The sequence below is a fragment of the Pan paniscus genome, chromosome 9 (assembly GCF_029289425.2).
Source record: "Pan paniscus chromosome 9, NHGRI_mPanPan1-v2.0_pri, whole genome shotgun sequence".
NCBI classification, from domain to species: domain Eukaryota; kingdom Metazoa; phylum Chordata; class Mammalia; order Primates; family Hominidae; genus Pan; species Pan paniscus.
In genome coordinates, this window is record NC_073258.2 from 79,394,205 (window position 1) to 79,411,218 (window position 17,014).

Sequence of the window (17,014 nt, forward strand, 5' to 3'; positions counted from 1 at the left end):
TGTTTGAGATGCCTTTGAGATATGTAAATGGCAGTCAATGAGGCAGTCAATGAGTCAGCCCTCTGTATTCAGAGGTTCTGCATTTGTGGATTCAACCAACAGCAGATTTAAAATATTCAGGAAAAACAAATACATGGTTGTATCTGTAACTAACACGTACAGATTTTTTTCTTGCCATTATTTCCCTAAACAATACAGCATAACAACTATTTACACAGCATTTACATTGTATTAGGTATTATAAGTAACCTATAAATTATTTAAAGTATACAGGAGGATGTGCATAGGTGATACGCATACTACGTCATTTTACATAAGGGGCTCATTAGTATCCTCGAATTTTGCTATCTGAGAGGGGGCTAGTGGGTAGGGTGTCCTGGAACCAATCCCTGAGGATACTGAGGGACGAATGTATATGAGTCTAGAGCTCAGAGAAGAAGTCTGGATTAGAAATAAAAACTTCTGAGAGAATAAACAGTAAGCAATAGATACAGATGAAATAACATGAGGAAAATAAAGACCACCAAGGACTGGGCCTTGAGGAATTCCAACACCTGATGAATAGATAGAAATGGATAAATCTGTACAGGAGACTAAGAAAGAATAAATGCTGAGAAAGGAGAAAAACAGGGATAATGTGATGTCACAAAAGTCAAGGGAGGAGAGGGTTATAAGAATAAAAAAGTCATTAATAGTGCTGATTAGCACTGACCAGCCAAGTAAAATAAAGACTTAAAAGTCTGCTGGATTTAATAACATGAAGATCATTACTGATCCTAACAAGAGCTACTTCAATGGTGTGATAGGGGTGGAAACTACAAAGAAGTAGGAGTATAGAATGAGTGGGAGATGCTGTGCTGGTAAAAAAAAAAAAAAAAAAAATTCAGTACCCATCCTAAAGTTGTTAAGTTTTGTTTAGGAAAGCAAACTTTCATGCCTGTAATCCAAACACTTTAGGAGGCTGAGGCGGATGGACTGCCTGAGCTCAGTTTGAGACCAGCCTGGGCAACACTGTGAAATCCCGTACCCACTTAAAAAAAAAAAAAAAAAAAAAAAAAAAAAAAATTAGCCAGGTGTGGTGGCATGCGTCTGTAGTCCCAGCTACTCGGGAGGCTGAGGCAGGAGAATTGCTTGAACCCGGGAGATAGAGGGTGCAATGAGCCAAGATCGTGCCATTGCACTCCAGCCTGGAAGACAGAGCGAGATTCCGTCTTTTAAGAAAAAGAAAAGAAAGAAAGCAAAACTCATTAAGAGATTACAGAATATAGACACAATGCTATAGTTTCGCTAATTCTTTAAATGCAACAAAAATCCAAAAAAGGAAGGCTCAAAGTAGCTGGGTAACCCAGAAAAATCTTTATAGAGAAGAAAATTCTTAAGCAGAGTACTTAAGTACAAAATTGAGTGACTGAAAGATGCTTAATCTAGGGAAATTAAATGAGAAAAACACATGGTGTGTGTGTTGGAGGGGGAGGTGGAATTGGAATGGGCTGGAGTGATGAAAAAAAGCCAACAGATATAGTCTTCTGTTTTGTAATATAGGCTCAATACTAAATTATGTAGGACTAGATAATCTAGGTCCTAATGTCTCCTTTTTGCTGGCAACCTGGGGGCCAATTACACTAGAGGGTTGGTAGAAAAAAGAGAATATAAGAATCATAAATCAATTATGTTGCTCACTAGTTTTGGATGATTTTGTGTGAAAGGTGAGGTGAGTAAAATAAATGGCTAAAAAGTAATTTTATATTATTTGTGATTTTTAGGCAGTTGGAAGAAGTGGAAAAAAACACAGACTTTATAAAACAATCTGCAGTCTAGAAAAAAATATATATATTTTAGAAATACACTTTAAAGCTAAAGAGAATCAGGTGTGAATACTAACTACTTACTATCTACGTAGCTTTGGAAATGCAATCTATCTCTGCACTCCAGTTTTTCATTTATAAAATGGGGAAACAAGCTTCTAAGCAAAGTTGTTTCTGGATTTAGAGATGAGATGGTAGTGCTTGATTCCTAAGCATCTAGTAAATGGTGGCTAATACAGCTGTATTAATACTAAATGAAAAAACAGGAAATACAGTCAAACAGATAACCCTGTATACCTGACAGGGACATTCTGTTTACTAGTGGGCCCTAATCTACATTTTTGTATATTTATCCACAAATAAGTGAAAAGCATCAGACAGTAAAGTGTAGTTTTGGGGCCTATTTTGAAATCAATATAATCTGTCTCATAGACTTTTACAACTAATAATATTACGTATATAACTATTCAATAAATATTTAGAAAAGTAAAATATATTCTTACTTTATATTATTGCCAACTTTAAAATTTAATTATTTGTTTTTCAGATAGGGGGCTCCCTCTGTCGCCCAGGCTGGAGCACAGTGACACCATTATGGCTCACTGAAGCCTCGAGTTCCTAGGCTCGAGTAATTCTCTCACCTCAGCCTCTTGAGTAGATAGACTACAGGTGCACACCACTACACCTGGCTAATTTATTTTTTGTTGAGATAGGGTCTTCCTATGTTCAACAGGCTGGTCTTGAATTCCTGGTCTCAAGCAATTTTCCCACCTTGGACTACCAAAGTGCTGGGATTACAAACGTGAGCCACTATACCTGGCATGTTATAGCTAATTTTGTAAAAACCAAAAGAATAAAAAAGGCAGGCCAGGTGCAGTGGCTCACGCCTGTAATCCAAGCACTTTGGGAGGCTGAGGAGGGCAGACTACCTGAGGTCAGGAGTTTAAGACCAGCCTGGCCAACATGGTGAAACCCTGTCTCTACTAAAAATACAAAAATCTGATGGGTGTGGCGGCACACGCCTATAATCCCAGCTACTTGGGAGGCCGAGGCAGGAAAATCACTTGAACCTGGGAGGCAGAGGTTGCAGTGAGCTGAGATCACGCCATTGCACCCCAGCCTGGGTGACAAGAGTGAAATTCTATCTCAAAAAAAGACAACTATAGTTAAGGTAAAAAAAAAAAAAAAAAAAAAAAAAAAAAAAAAAAACCACAGGACAAGAAACGGTAAAGGGATGAGAGAGACAAAACAGGCAGACAGAGAAGAGACGGTCAGACAAGAGCTGAGACAGGGAAAATCTGCCTAGACTGCCTGTATCCCTTCGTAGCCCTCCCCTCACTATTTCTATTTGATAGTCCAAACCAAAGCAGTCTAAGCCTCCTCCTGCTCTGCCAAGCCAGCTTTTCCTTTGCCTGACTGTGCAGTGTCCGGAATTGGTGGGTTCTTGGTCTCACTGACTTCAACAATGAAGCCGCGGACCCTCACGGAGAGTGTTACAGTTCTTAAAGGCGGCGCGTCCGGAGTTTGTTCCTTCTGATGTTCAGATGTGTTTGGAGTTTCTTCCTTCTGGTGGGTTCGTGGTCTGGCTGGCTCAGGAGTGAAGCTGCAGACCTTCGCAGTGAGTGTTAACAGCTCTTAAGGCGGCGCGTCTGGAGTTCTTCATTCCTCCCGGTGGGCTCGTGGTCTCGCTGGCTTCAGGAGTGAAGCTGCAGATCTTCGCGGTGAGTGTTACAGCTCATAAAGGCAGTGTGGACCCAGAGTGAGCAGTAGCAAGATTTATTGCAAAGAGCGAAAAAACAAAGCTTCCACAGTGTGGAAGGGGACCCAAGCGGGTTGCCACTGCTGGCTCGGGCAGCCTGCTTTTATTCTCTTATCTGGCCCCACCCACATCCTGCTGATTGGTAGAGCAGAGTGGTCTGTTTTGACAGGGCACTGATTGGTACATTTACAGTCCCTGAGCTAGACACAAAGGTTCTCCACGTGCCCACCAGATTAGCTAGATACAGAGTGTCCACACAAAGGTTCTCCAAGTCCCCACCAGAGTAGCTAGACAGTGTCCACTGGTGCATTCACAACCCTGAGCTAGACACAGGGTGCTGATTGGTGTGTTTTCAAACCTTGAGCTAGATAGAGTGCTGATTGGTGTATTTACAATCCCTTAGCTAGACATAAAGGTTCTCCAAGTCCCCATCAGAGTAGCTAGAAACAGAGTGCCCACTGGTGCATTCACAAACCCTGAGCTAGACAGAGGGTGCTGTTTGGTGTGTTTACAAACCTTGAGCTAGATACAGAGTGCCGATTGGTGTATTTACAATCTCTTAGCTAGACATAAAGGTTCTCCACGTCCCCACCAGACTCAGGAGCCCAGCTGGCTTCACCCAGTGGATCCCACACTGGGGCTGCAGGTGGAGCTGCCTGCCAGTCTCGCGCCATGCGCCCGCACTCCTCAGCCCTTGGGTGGTCAATGGGACTGGGCGCCGTGGAGCAGGGGGCGGCGCTCGTCAGGGAGGCTTCAGCGACACAGGAGCCCACGGAGGGGTGGGGAGGCTCAGGCATGGGGGGCTGCAGGTCCCGAGCCCTGCCCCGCGGGAAGGCAGCTAAGGCCTGGCAGGAAATTGAGCACAGCTGCTGCTGGCCCAGGTGCTAAGCCCCTCACTGCCCGGGGCAGGTGGGGCCCGCCAAGCCCACGCCCACCTGGAACTCGCACTGGCCCGCAAGCACCGCAGGCAGCCCTGGTTCCTGCCCATGCCTCTCCCTCCACACCACCCCGCAAGCTGAGGGAGCCGGCTCCGGCCTTGGCCAGCCCAGAAAGGGGCTCCCACAGCGCAGTGGCAGGCTGAAGGGCTCCTCAAGTGCCGCCAAAGTGGGCGCCAAGGCCGAGGAGGCGCCGAGAGCGAGAGAGGGCTGTGAGGGCTACCAGCACGCTGTCACCTCTCAGTGCCACTGCTCTCATCTCTTGCCCAGTATGCCTTCCCTCCTAGGAGTCTTCTAACCAGTACTTCACCACAGACTAACAAGCTTGGTATAGCCATACAGTGTTCTAGGCCACTTCCTCTCAGTCATTACAAAACAAAACAAAACAAAATGAAACATAACAAAACGAAACAAAGAAAACCCAGATTTGCACCTGCTAAACTAAGAAGAAAAACTTGTGACAGAAATGAGGAAGTACGTTTATAGAACACTGGGATCTTCTTTGGGAAAAATTTTTAAGAGATGTCTTTGAAAAACGTTATCATTTTAAGAGACAGAGTGATAGATGACATTTAAGAAAAGATCACAAAGGCTAAATGAAAAACCCAACCTAAGAGGACTAACCCCAATTTATTTAGTATCTCTTCTTACCGTGTGCTGAGGGCCATCTTCATTATCCCTCATGTAGAAAGGCTTGAGTGTTAATGGATAATTAATAACGAAGACAGGTATGTTGCCACAGTGCTTCACCAGGTACTTTTCATGTTCAGTCCGTAGGTCAGCACCCCACTGTAATGAGAAGAAAGAAATGACCAAAAGAGGAGACAGAGGTGAAATATACAATTAAGCACCTGAAAATAACCTGCATCAATTCTAAGGGCTTCATCTTCCTGAGGCTCCATGTGTGGAGCTAGCTGCTAAGGTTACACAGCTGACTAAACCAGAGAGAGATATTTGTTAACAAGAACACCTACAGGCCTGGAAAGATGAAAGCTGAGGCCAGTAGATAGACACTATGCTTACTGTGTCCCCACTGCTCCCCCACCCCCACCCCCCAGGAGCAGATAATACAGCACCTGCAGGAAAACAAAGTCTACTTTACAAGGAGATAAAAAAAAAAACCTGACTTCAGAATCACAATTTTTAATAGTGCCTAGAGCTTCTTCCACGTTATTGTTCCTAAGTCTCAGGAAATTAAATGATAGAAGATAATATTCCTAATATTGAGCCTATCTTTGGCTAAATGACTTCTCTTGGTGACTTTTGTTTTTTTTGAGACAGAGTCTGGCTGTGTCGCCCAGGCTAGAGTGCAGTGGTGCAATCTCGGCTCACTGCAACCTCTGTCTCCCGGGTTCAAGTGATTCTCCTGCCTCAGCCTCCCAAGTAACTGGGACTTCAGGTGCCCGCCACCATGCCCGGCTATTTTTTTTGTATTTTCAGTAGAGATGGGGTTTCACTACGTTGGCCAGGCTGGTCCTGAACTCCTGATTTCGTGATCTGCCCACCTTGGCCTCCCAAAGTGCTGGGATTACAGGTGTGAGCCACAGTGATGGCCGGTGACTTCTTTTTAAATAAAAAGAGTCAACTCATGTATGAGATGCTCTTTGATGAATATTTATTAACTCTGTTCAATATATTTATTAAGCAAATACTAATGTGCCTATTAAATTCCAGGTACCATATGATATACTGGATATAGTGGTAAGAAAAAGTTATAATCCCTGACTTCATGAAGCTTCCAGGGTAGGAGAAAAAGAAATGAAAACTTACACAAAGAATTGATCATAAATATAACAAACAGAGGTTACTTTTGTAATACATAAAGATCTGACTTAATTGGGATTGAACCGGTACAAGGAAGAGTTTAAACACAAAGGTTAACATTATCTTATTACTACCACTTGTTTGGCAGTATCTTAGTTATAGGAAAAAATAACTGGAATAGGAAAAGAGTTTTGCCTCCAACATTATACATATGTCCATTGACAGACCATGTGGTCTCTCTGGACCTATATCATTGCCAATAAAATAAAAAAGCTCTGGCCAGGCATGGTGGCTCATGCCTTTAATCCCAGCACCTTGGGAAGCCGAGGAGTGCTTGAGCACAGAAGCCCGAGACTAGCCTAGGCAACATAACCCTGTCTCTACAAAAAATAAAAAAATCAGCCAGACCTGGTGGCATGCACCTGTAGTCCCAGACAGTTGGGAGACTGAGTTGGGAGGAATGATGAGAGCCTGGGAGGCGGAATCTGCAGTGAGCCATGTTTGCACCACTGCACTCCAGCCTCGGCAACACAGAGAGATCCTGTCTTTCAAAAAATAAACAAATAAATTAACTAATTAATAAATTAATAAATTAAATACAATAAAAAATAAACAAAGGAGTTCCTTCACAGAAAGAGAGAGTTGTACAGTGGTTGTCAGGGGTCTGGGAATGGGGCAAATGAGGTGATATTTGTCAAAGTGTATACACTTTCAGTTATAAGATGAACAAGTTCTGGGGATCTAATGTACAGTGTGGGTAATGACAGATGTGTTAACTAATTTGATTATGATAATCTGTTACACAATGTATACATGTATCAAATCATCATGTCGTATACCCTGAATATATACAATCTTCTTTTGTTGTTGTTCTTAGAGACAAGGTCTTTCTCTGTCACCTAGGCTGGAGGGCTGTAGTCGATCATGGCTCACTGCAATTTTAAACTCCTGGGCTCAAGCAATCCTACCTTGGCCTCTTAAAGTGTTGGGATTACAGGTGTGAACTACCACACCCGGCCTATACAATCTTTGTTTATCAAATAAGTATTGGAAAAAAAAAAAACAAAGAATTCTTGGCTGGGTACTGAGGCATGCTCCTCTAGTCCCAGTTACTTGGCAGGCTGAAGTGGCGGATCCCTTGAGCCTAGGAGTTCAAGATGAGCTCAGGCATCATAACGAGACCTCCATCTCTTAAATATAAAGTTCTTTAAAAGCAAAACAAACAAAAAAAACCCAGTATTTTCCAGAGTGGCTCACAAACTAAAAGGCTCTGTAAAGTTCAACTGAAAAACAAACCTGTTTCTGCAAGCACTAAATCTGAAAAAAAAAAAAAAAAAAAAGAAAAAGAAAAACACACCTGTTTAGTTATGTTGCCTAAACTTATTTGATAATATAACTTCTTTTGTTGGTCATCTTTTTTTTTTTTTTTTTTGAGATGGAGTCTCGCTGTTGCCGAGGCTGGAATGCAGTGGTGATCTCTGCTCACTGCAGACTCTGCCCCCCGGGTTCATGCCATTCTCCTGCCTCAGCCTCCTGAGTAGCTGGGACTACAGGCACCCGCCACCTCGCCCAGCTAATTTTTTGTATTTTTAGTAGAGACGGGGTTTCACCATGTTAGCCAGGATGGTCTTAATGTCCTGACCTCGTGATCCGCCTGTCTCGGCCTCCCCAAAGTGCTGGGATTACAGGTGTGAGCCACCGCACCCAGCCTGGTCATCTTTTAATGTCATTCAGAATATATTTTGGAAAACACAGAACTAGTTGACTTTTACAGTAATATTCTTTTTTTAAAAATTCACTTTTTTTGGGGGGGGGGGGGTAGAGACAGGGTCTCACTGTATTGCCCAGGCTGGTCTTGAACTTTGGGGCTCAAGCAATCTGCCTGCCTTGGCCTCCCAAAGTGCTGGAATTATAGGCGTGAGCCCCAACACCTGGTCTCTACAGTAATAGTCTATGATTATCTTTCTTTTTTAGAATTTTCATCTTCCTAAACGTGGGAGACTCCTTTATAACCCTTTAGTCACTGCTATTCCAAATGATAAAATTTATTTTTATTCTTAATTAATTCCGTTTTAAGTATCTCAACAAGATTCAGCAAACATCAAACAAAATCTTAAGTCTGTGTACAAATGAGCAAATGCCATATTTTGCTAATAAGAGAATTAAGATGATTTTGAAAGATTCTTAACACAGTAAGCTAAAGACAAGAAGGAAGCATTTTCACACACACATATATACATACACACAAAATACTACCTCCGGGGTAAAGGTGAAGTTCTGGGATGCTTGCTTTAAGATCTCCACTGCTTCAGTATAAGAAATGCTGGAGGAAAACAGGATACAAGCAGAGAAAAGTCAATACAATGGAGCTGCTGTTAACTAGTTCATTTTAAAACCAGAAAAAGCGTACTCCTATATCACACTGTGAGGTCATGAATAATCAGGAATTAAGGCTGATCTAATCCTATGAAAGTCTGATCTGCCTGAAGACAAGTAACCATTCAATAACCTCACTCCTCATCTACTTGCAATATACACAGTGAAGCTAGTCACTTAAGCAAGTAAAGATTATTCTCTGAATCCATGATATGCCAATGCCCTATTAAAAGGTATGAAATACTGAGACTACAACAGCAAAATACTTTTTCCTAAAATTCACCATTAATTCATTTATTTATCCAACAGACATATACTTGGCACCTACTAGGCACTACACACAATTCTAGGCACTGGAGATAAAAATAAAGCTCAGCCTTCATGGAGACAATGTGCATGCGCGCATGTGTGTGTCAGAGAGAGAGAGAGCAAGAGATGCAGGTGAGGAGACAGTAGACAGATAAATAAACAAGTAGCTATTTGTGCTATGAAGAAAAATAAAGTGGAATAAGAAGGCAGAGGGGGTTTGGGGTGCCATTTTAGATATGATGGTCAAGAAAGGCCTAAGTTTGTGACATCTGAACAGAAGCGTGCACCGAGTAAGGAAATGAACCATAGAAGTATCTTGGGAGGAGTATTCCAGGCAAAAGGAACAGCAAGTACAAGGACCTGAAGTGAGAAACGGTTTGGCTTGTTCACAGAACAAAAAGGGCAGTCAGCGTTGACTAGAGCATACTGAACAAGAGGAAGAATGCACAGGAAATTACATAGGAAAGGCAGTCAGAAGTCAGATCACATGGACTCTTTCAGGTCATAGTAAGGGCCTGGTAATATATTCTAAGCATTATAAGACTATGTAGGAAAATACTGATTCTCTCCATGAGACACCCTCATGCCTAAAGTAAGTCAAAGCAAGTATTTGTTTTAATTTAACTATGTGAATAGGTAACTTGTCTACATAGTTTTAAAAAAAATCAAGATGTATAAGAGTATACATCTCCCTTCCATTGCGGTTCCAGAGACACCTAGTTCCTTTCCTTTCACACAATCACTGTTATTGGTATTGTGAACATCCCTCTAGAGGATTTTATTTATACAGATAATGTAAATAATACACAATCTTCCTTTTTTACAGATGTCATACATAACATACACACTCTTTCACACCTATTTTTACTAATATACCTTGCAGATCTGTGTGTATATGAAGACATTCTTCACTTTTTGTATTACATAATATTCTATTTTGTGGATGTGTCATAATTAGTTTAACCAGTGACCTGATATTTCACATTCTAATCTTTTGCTATTATAAAACATGCCTATATATACCTATTTAATATTACAAATAGTTATTATACACTAATTTTTCATAGGCAAAAGTGGAATTATTAGATGAAAATTTGCAATTTTTATATTTTCTGAAAGGTTTTGCCAAAGATATTGCCCTCTTTTATATCAATTTATACCCACCAGTAACATGAAAGTGTCAGGTTGCTTGTAAACTACAGGTAAAATACTGCATCAGTATTTTGGATTTTTTTTTTTTTTTTTTTTACAAAAAAATCTACAAACTTCCTGAAAGACCTCGAGCTCAAAAAATAATTTATCCAGCACAAACTTGTTCTCTGAAGCAAAAATGAAGTTCATATCCATAACAACTAACCAGAAAGAGTTGTATTGTGTCATACAGTACAATAAAGCCCCTAAAGCTATGTTTTGAAAGATAGGTTTTTTCCTAAGAATCTATTCGAATTAAAATCTAGTAATAACAATAGGTAATTTCTAAGGTAATAATGGTGGTGGTAGTGGTGTTGGTAGTAGCAGTAATAACGATTTTAAAATTAGCATTTTACAGAAGGGAAGCAGAAGGTTAGAGAGGATCAATAACTTTCCAAAGGTTACTCATGTAAGTAAATAGTAAATCTTGATCTGCTGACTCCAGAGTATAAGCTTTTAACGGCTAAGATAATGACTGAAACACTTAGAGTTTCATATGTTCCATCAAAACAAAAGAAAACGGGCTCAACTGATTCTACCACTTCATCTGATTCTACTACTAGCTATGTAAGTCACTTCAACGTAGTGAAAGCATGTTATTAATTTTTGTAATGTATTATACAAACATTTAAAAATTAAGTATTTGCACTTGTAAAATGAGATTGAACTATCTTTTTTTTTCTTTTTTTTCTTTTATTATTATACTTTAAGTTTTAGGGTACATGTGCACATTGTGCAGGTTAGTTACATATGTATACATGAGCCATGCTGGTGCGCTGCACCCACTAACTCGTCATCTAGCATTAGGTATATCTCCCAATGCTATCCCTCCCCCCTCCCCCCACCCCACCACAGTCCCCAGAGTGTGATGTTCCCCTTCCTCTGTCCATGTGATCTCATTGTTCAATTCCCACCTATGAGTGAGAATATGCGGTGTTTGGTTTTTTGTTCTTGCGATAGTTTACTGAGAATGATGATTTCCAATTTCATCCACGTCCCTACAAAGGACATGAACTCATCATTTTTTATGGCTGCATAGTATTCCATGGTGTATATGTGCCACATAAAGTTCTTTTCTGCTTAGGCATTCTATCGTTCTATTATATCAATTACTTGGTATGATCTACCAATCACACTGAGAAATATGAGAGCAGTCAAAATAATAAGCAGTAAGATTTTGTACCATTGGTATGTTACTGTTTCATTATTAAGAAATGACTCTCATGTCTAAATATCTCTTGTTATTCCACGTCTTCCACTCCACTCCCCAATACCTTCATTAGAGGCAGAACTTTCAAGTTCAAATTACAGTTCTGACATTTGATATCCTTAATGGCTTCCATCAACTCTATTAAGTATTTTTCTTGATATGTATAGAAAATAATATCTCTTCTCCTTTCCAGAAACTGTTTCCAAAGTACTTTGAGGAAAGGAGGAAAAAACACTGTGGTAGAGAATGATACAGCATCAAACTACCTTCGTATTTCACATTTTTCATTGCTGAATAAAGAAAATTCATTATTCTGAAGCTGTTAAAATTGCTAAACTACAAAGATAATTATTGTCATCCTTCACCTCAAATTCACACACAAAGATAAATGAAGAGCAAATAAAAAAGGTAAATACTCTACATTTTCAGAACCATAATAATATAAAGGAAATGTAAAATAAACTGAATACAATTTCTGCATAAAGGCTAAATTCCATTACTACACGAGTTGCTGAAACAGCACATTTTCATATAAAATAACTGTAACAGGTAGTGAAAAATACACTGAAATCTACTCAAAAGAATACAAGTCACGTGGTATCTATACAGATTCATTAATTAACAGTGCAGTCTGCATAAAGGACAACAGTTTCTCTTTCGCCATCTCCGTTTTTTCTTTTCTCTTTACTGTTTTTAGGATTAACTCAATAGTAGATTCAGCTACACCAGTATTTTCAGAAGTTTCAGTGCCAATGCCTTAAAAGGCATGAAACAGCAGAAAGGTGATGCCAAAGTGGTAGAGAGGGCACCACCACACAATCTATTTCTCAACTTGATACCTCTGATGTTGATGACTTAATAATCACTGTCATCAGACCAGCACCATCTCATTACGCTTTCAGTGGCTACCCTGCACATTTTAACATGCATATCTGACTTAACAGTCTAAAGCAGCCGGGTGTGGTGGCCTGCACCAGTTGTCTCAGTTACTCGGGAGGCTGAGGCAGGAGGATTGCTTGGGCCCAGGAGTTCCAGGCTGCGGTGAGCTATGATCACACCACTGCCCTCCAGCCTGGAAAACACAGCAAGGTCCTGTCTCTTAAAAACAAAAAGTCTAAAGTTCACCAGTTCCTCTCTCTTCCTTTCAAACAACAAAAGGACTAACATTTCAACTATCAACGTGCCTCTCCAGTTTTACAAGTTATTGCTGCCCAGTATTTCAGTTCTAAGGTAACAGGTATTTTCTTTCAACTATGTGAAGATACTATTTTATCAATCTATTGTCATTACTGTTCTTTGAACTTCTTGGGAATTTAATGCTGTTTGTTATGTCTGCTGTTCTTGCTCATGGTAGGTATTTCCCTGTGTATTTGGAGTGTGAGATTATCTTCAGTAGAGTTTGTTTTGAGAATATCATGCCACTTGGGTTGAGGGTACAAACTTCAAGATTGGTTTTATATTGATTTCTATAGCTACTCCAGCATTATCACCAACTGAAGACAATTTTTTATTTTAATGCCCTGGCATGAAGATTCTTGAACTACACAGGAAACATAAATTCAAACTCTAGGCTCACTTAAGGGCCAACTGTGGCTGCAAATTCTCAGTGAAGACTATTTCTGTTTTGTCTCTATCCTTAAGCCCAGGCTAAAGCAGATATACTTCTACACTTCTCTGTAAATTCTCTATGCTGGCTAGCTCAATTTTCTGTTTGTTTGCTTATTTTCTAATTGGCCCTTTCATTAAGGGTGTAGTCCTTGACCAGTTCTAGCTTTGTGTGTATATCTGTGCGTGCATTTCAGGGGATATCTTGATTCTAATTCATTCTTCTACGTCTATTCTCATGTCATCTCATTGCTGTTAAAATCTCTGGTTTCAAAAACTGGAAAATCGCCCTCCAGCTTCCCTACCCTATACCCTGAGAATCCTCAGCATCACACCAACTGTCCATATCACTCTGGTGTTTGGTTCCTTCTTCATTTCTAGCACCTGGAACTTCTCCTACTTTCTAGTGAATTCAACAACGTATTTAAAAGAATCTTTTAATATTTTAAGTATTATTTTTAGATGTTTTGTAGCAAGAGTGTTTTCAAATTACCTAGTCTGACATATTGCTTTTAACAGTATTGTCATTAAATCCTTTCAACAATATAAGACAGAGTATTTTTGTATAGATGAGGTAACTGAAGTTCAGAAAAGTTAAAGATTCACTATTAATCAAGTTCATAGTCGTAATTACATTATTCATATAAATATTTAACTGTTCATCTTTTTCTCTAGATTTTCAACTCCATAAAAAAATAAATCAATGTTTGTTTTCATTATTCTCAAGAACTAGCAAAGTGCCTAACTCATATTAGGCAGTCAATAAATATTTGTTAAAAAATATTAATTTACTCATTAATGGCTAGTAAATGGTAGGGCCAGGATTAGAATCCAGGTTTTCTGAATCATGGTTCACTACCCTCAGTGACTGAAATAAATAGTGATATGAGCCAATAAGAAACCTCAGGAGAGGATCCAGCCTAAAGAATACCTTTACAGCCACAGTTACTCAAGTCACTTGTTTGTCCACTCAATTACTCAGTATTTACTGAGTTTCTGTTAAAGGCACTGGGCTAAGTCCTGGGGGTATAAGAGTAAGCAATTTAAACATAGCCTCTGACATCACAGAGGTAGTAGATACCAATCAAATAATCACACATATACATTTATTTAAAAATGTTTGAATTTTTAATTGACAAATATTTTATGTATTTACAGGATACAATGTGTTTTTGGTATTATACACTGTGGAATGAACATATCAAGGTAATTAACATATCTATCGTCTCACGTGCTTCATTTTTTTTTTGTAGTGAGAAGACTTAAAATCTACTCCTTTAGCAATTTTGAGATATACATTACAATTAATTATGGTCACTTTGTTATGCAATAAATCCTGAAAACTTATTCCTCTGGTCTAACTGAAACTTTGTACCCCTTGGACAATTTCTTTCCATTCCCTTCAAGAACCCCTCACCGGCCACTGGTAACTACCATTCTACTCACTACTTCTGTAAGTGTTAACTTTATTACATTTCACATCAAAGTGAATCATGCAGTATTTGTCTTTCTGTGCCTAGCTTCCTTCACTTAGCATTAAGTCTTGCAGGTTGATCCATGTTGTCACAAATAAGATTTCCTTTGAATAGTATTCCACTGTGTATATATATACACATTTACTTTATCCAGTCACCTACTGATGGACACTTAGGTTGATTCCATATCTTGGCTACTATGAATAGTGCTGCAAAGAACATGTAAGTGCAGATATCTCTTTGACATACTGACTTCAGTTCTGCATATGTACCCAGAGGTAGGATGGCTGAATCATATGGTAAATATACTTTTGGTTTTTTGAGAAACCTCCCATACTATCCTCCATAATAGCTCTACTAATTTACATTCCCACTAACAGTTATAAAAGGGTTCCCAAGCGCCACATCTTTGCCAACACCTGTTATCATTTGACTTTTTTTTTTTTTTTTTTTTTTTTTGAGACAAGGTCTTGCTCTGTCTCCCAGGCTGGAGTGCAGCAGCGTCTGTGATCATAGCTCACTGAAAACTCAACCTCCTGGGCTTAGGCAATCCTCCCACCTTAGTCTCCTGAGTAGCTGGCACTACAGGCACATGTCACCACACCTGGCTAATTTATTTATTTTTTTTTTGTAGAGATAGGGTCTCACTAAGTTGGCCAGGGTGGTCCTGAACTCCTGGGTTCAAGTGATCCTCCCACCTCAGCCTCCCAAAGTGCTGAGACTACAGGCATGAGCCAACGTGTCTCATTCTACTTTTTGATAACAGCCATTCTAACAGGTGTGAGTGGTTATCTCAGTGTGGTTTTAATTTGCATTTTATTGATTAGTGATGTTGGACACTTTTTGATAAACCTATTGGCCATCTGTATCTTACACAAATGTAAAACATTTGTGATGTCTGCCTGCCTGAGCAAAGCATGGGAGTGGATGCTGAGGCTAGGTGGGGTGGCTGCCCTGTAGGGGCTCAAACCAGATAGACCTTCCTACTGAGCTTCTGCAGCAACCAGCTAGGCTTTGTAAATGGGCTATGCCACTGGCTGGTATCTCTGATCAGGTGCTACTGCTGGCAGGAACACAGCTATGACCAAGATCCGTGTACTGGTTGCTGTGAGCACTGCCCCACTCCTTTGTTCCTACTTGACCCCTGGTAGTCTAGGCCTTACCCCCAGGGTTCCCTGTGAGACAGGAATGGGCCTCCTAGGAAGCATCACAGAATGCTGGGGAAACTGGATAGCTGTCTCGTTTTCCACTGCATTAACTGTGTGCCAAGGGGAATCTTCTGTGTGTGGTATTGTGCCTACTTAGGGAAGGGAGGATTCAGTCAAACTGAGACCATTGCTCCTACCCTTCTAATGCACTTTTTGCTCTGTGGTCCGCCTGGGTGTCTCAATTTCATTCCCAAATTTTGGGATTTTCAAAAAGGTGTTCTTGTATGTGACTAGTTGCCAAATGGACTTTCTGTGGTGAAGGCTGGGACCCTCTATTCATCATCTTGCTGATGTCCCTCTCCCCACAAATTTAAACTGCAACTATGATTTGTAGTATGCAGAATGGATTGTGACAATGACAATGATTGAAATGGCGCAGCCCAAGAGGACATTTTCCACCCTTAACATTTTGTGGACAAGGACTCCAAAGCACAAGAGTTAAGTGACATGTAAGAGTTGTAATGATAGTGGGGCAGCTACAACCACTCTACCCTTAATTCCAGTACCCTCCCAAATATATGAAAATCTCAGGTTAAAAGTCTGAGCTTTGAAATCAGATGAACATGAGCTTGAATCACCATTTCATCTTTTACTCAACCTCTTTGCAGGGATTCTCCATCTGTAGAATGAGAATAATAACTACTTGGAGTTGTGAAGATAAAATGAGCTACTGATGTATGTAAATTTTATCACTGTCTGGGTAAATATTCAACAAATGGTGAATATTATTTCTGCATTTTGAATCTTTTCATTAGATAGGAGCTGGAAAACTAAGATCCTTCCCTGGTTGTTTTGTCACCAGCAGAGATTCCTTGAGAAGGCCAAATTACTTCTTTCTTCATCTACTTAATGACCACTTTTATCAATATACTCATGCCCAAGACTGTCTTATAAAACTCCAGACCCACACTTTCAGTTGCCTATCCAACATCTATGGCTGGATATCTGAAAAGCATCTCAATCTTAACATATCTGTGTTCCCGATACCACCCCTTCCTCTCAAAGCTCCTGCCCCAATACTCTCTTAAGCATTTCCCAATTTCAGTTAATAGCAATTTCATTTTTGCAGCTGTAGGAGAAAAAAAACCTTGAAGTCACCCTTAACTCCTCTCTCTCACCCTCAGTAAATCCTGTTTGTTCTATCTCTAAAATATATTCGGAATAGGAGAACTCTTGCCACCATCCTGGTCTGTGATGGTTAATTTTGTGTCAACTTGGCTGGGCCATGGTCCCCAGATATTTGGTCAAATAGTATTCTGAATGCTTCTAAGAAGGTGTTTTTTGGATGAAATGTCTAAATCAGTGGACTTTGAAAAAAGCAGATCATATTACCCTTCATAATGTGGGTGGGCTAAATCCAATCAGTTGAAGATTTTG

At 40.0% G+C, this 17,014-nt stretch overlaps 1 protein-coding gene across 4 annotated transcripts in view; it reads right to left on the reverse strand.

Annotated features, from left to right (window-relative positions):
- Positions 1-17,014, reverse strand: part of NARS2 (asparaginyl-tRNA synthetase 2, mitochondrial) — a 138,224-nt gene that overhangs the window by 24,713 nt on the left and 96,497 nt on the right. For 3 of the 4 annotated variants that reach the window (XM_003805159.5, XM_008968356.4, XM_055094730.2), the window contains exons 10-11: positions 8,520-8,586; positions 5,151-5,288 (exon numbers count right to left, since the gene is read on the reverse strand). In XM_003805159.5, the coding sequence (XP_003805207.1) occupies positions 5,151-5,288; positions 8,520-8,586 (205 nt within the window). Of the gene's footprint in view, positions 1-5,150; positions 5,289-6,685; positions 6,809-8,519; positions 8,587-17,014 lie in introns of all 4 variants that reach the window. The other variant, XM_063608692.1, reaches the window with a different exon arrangement.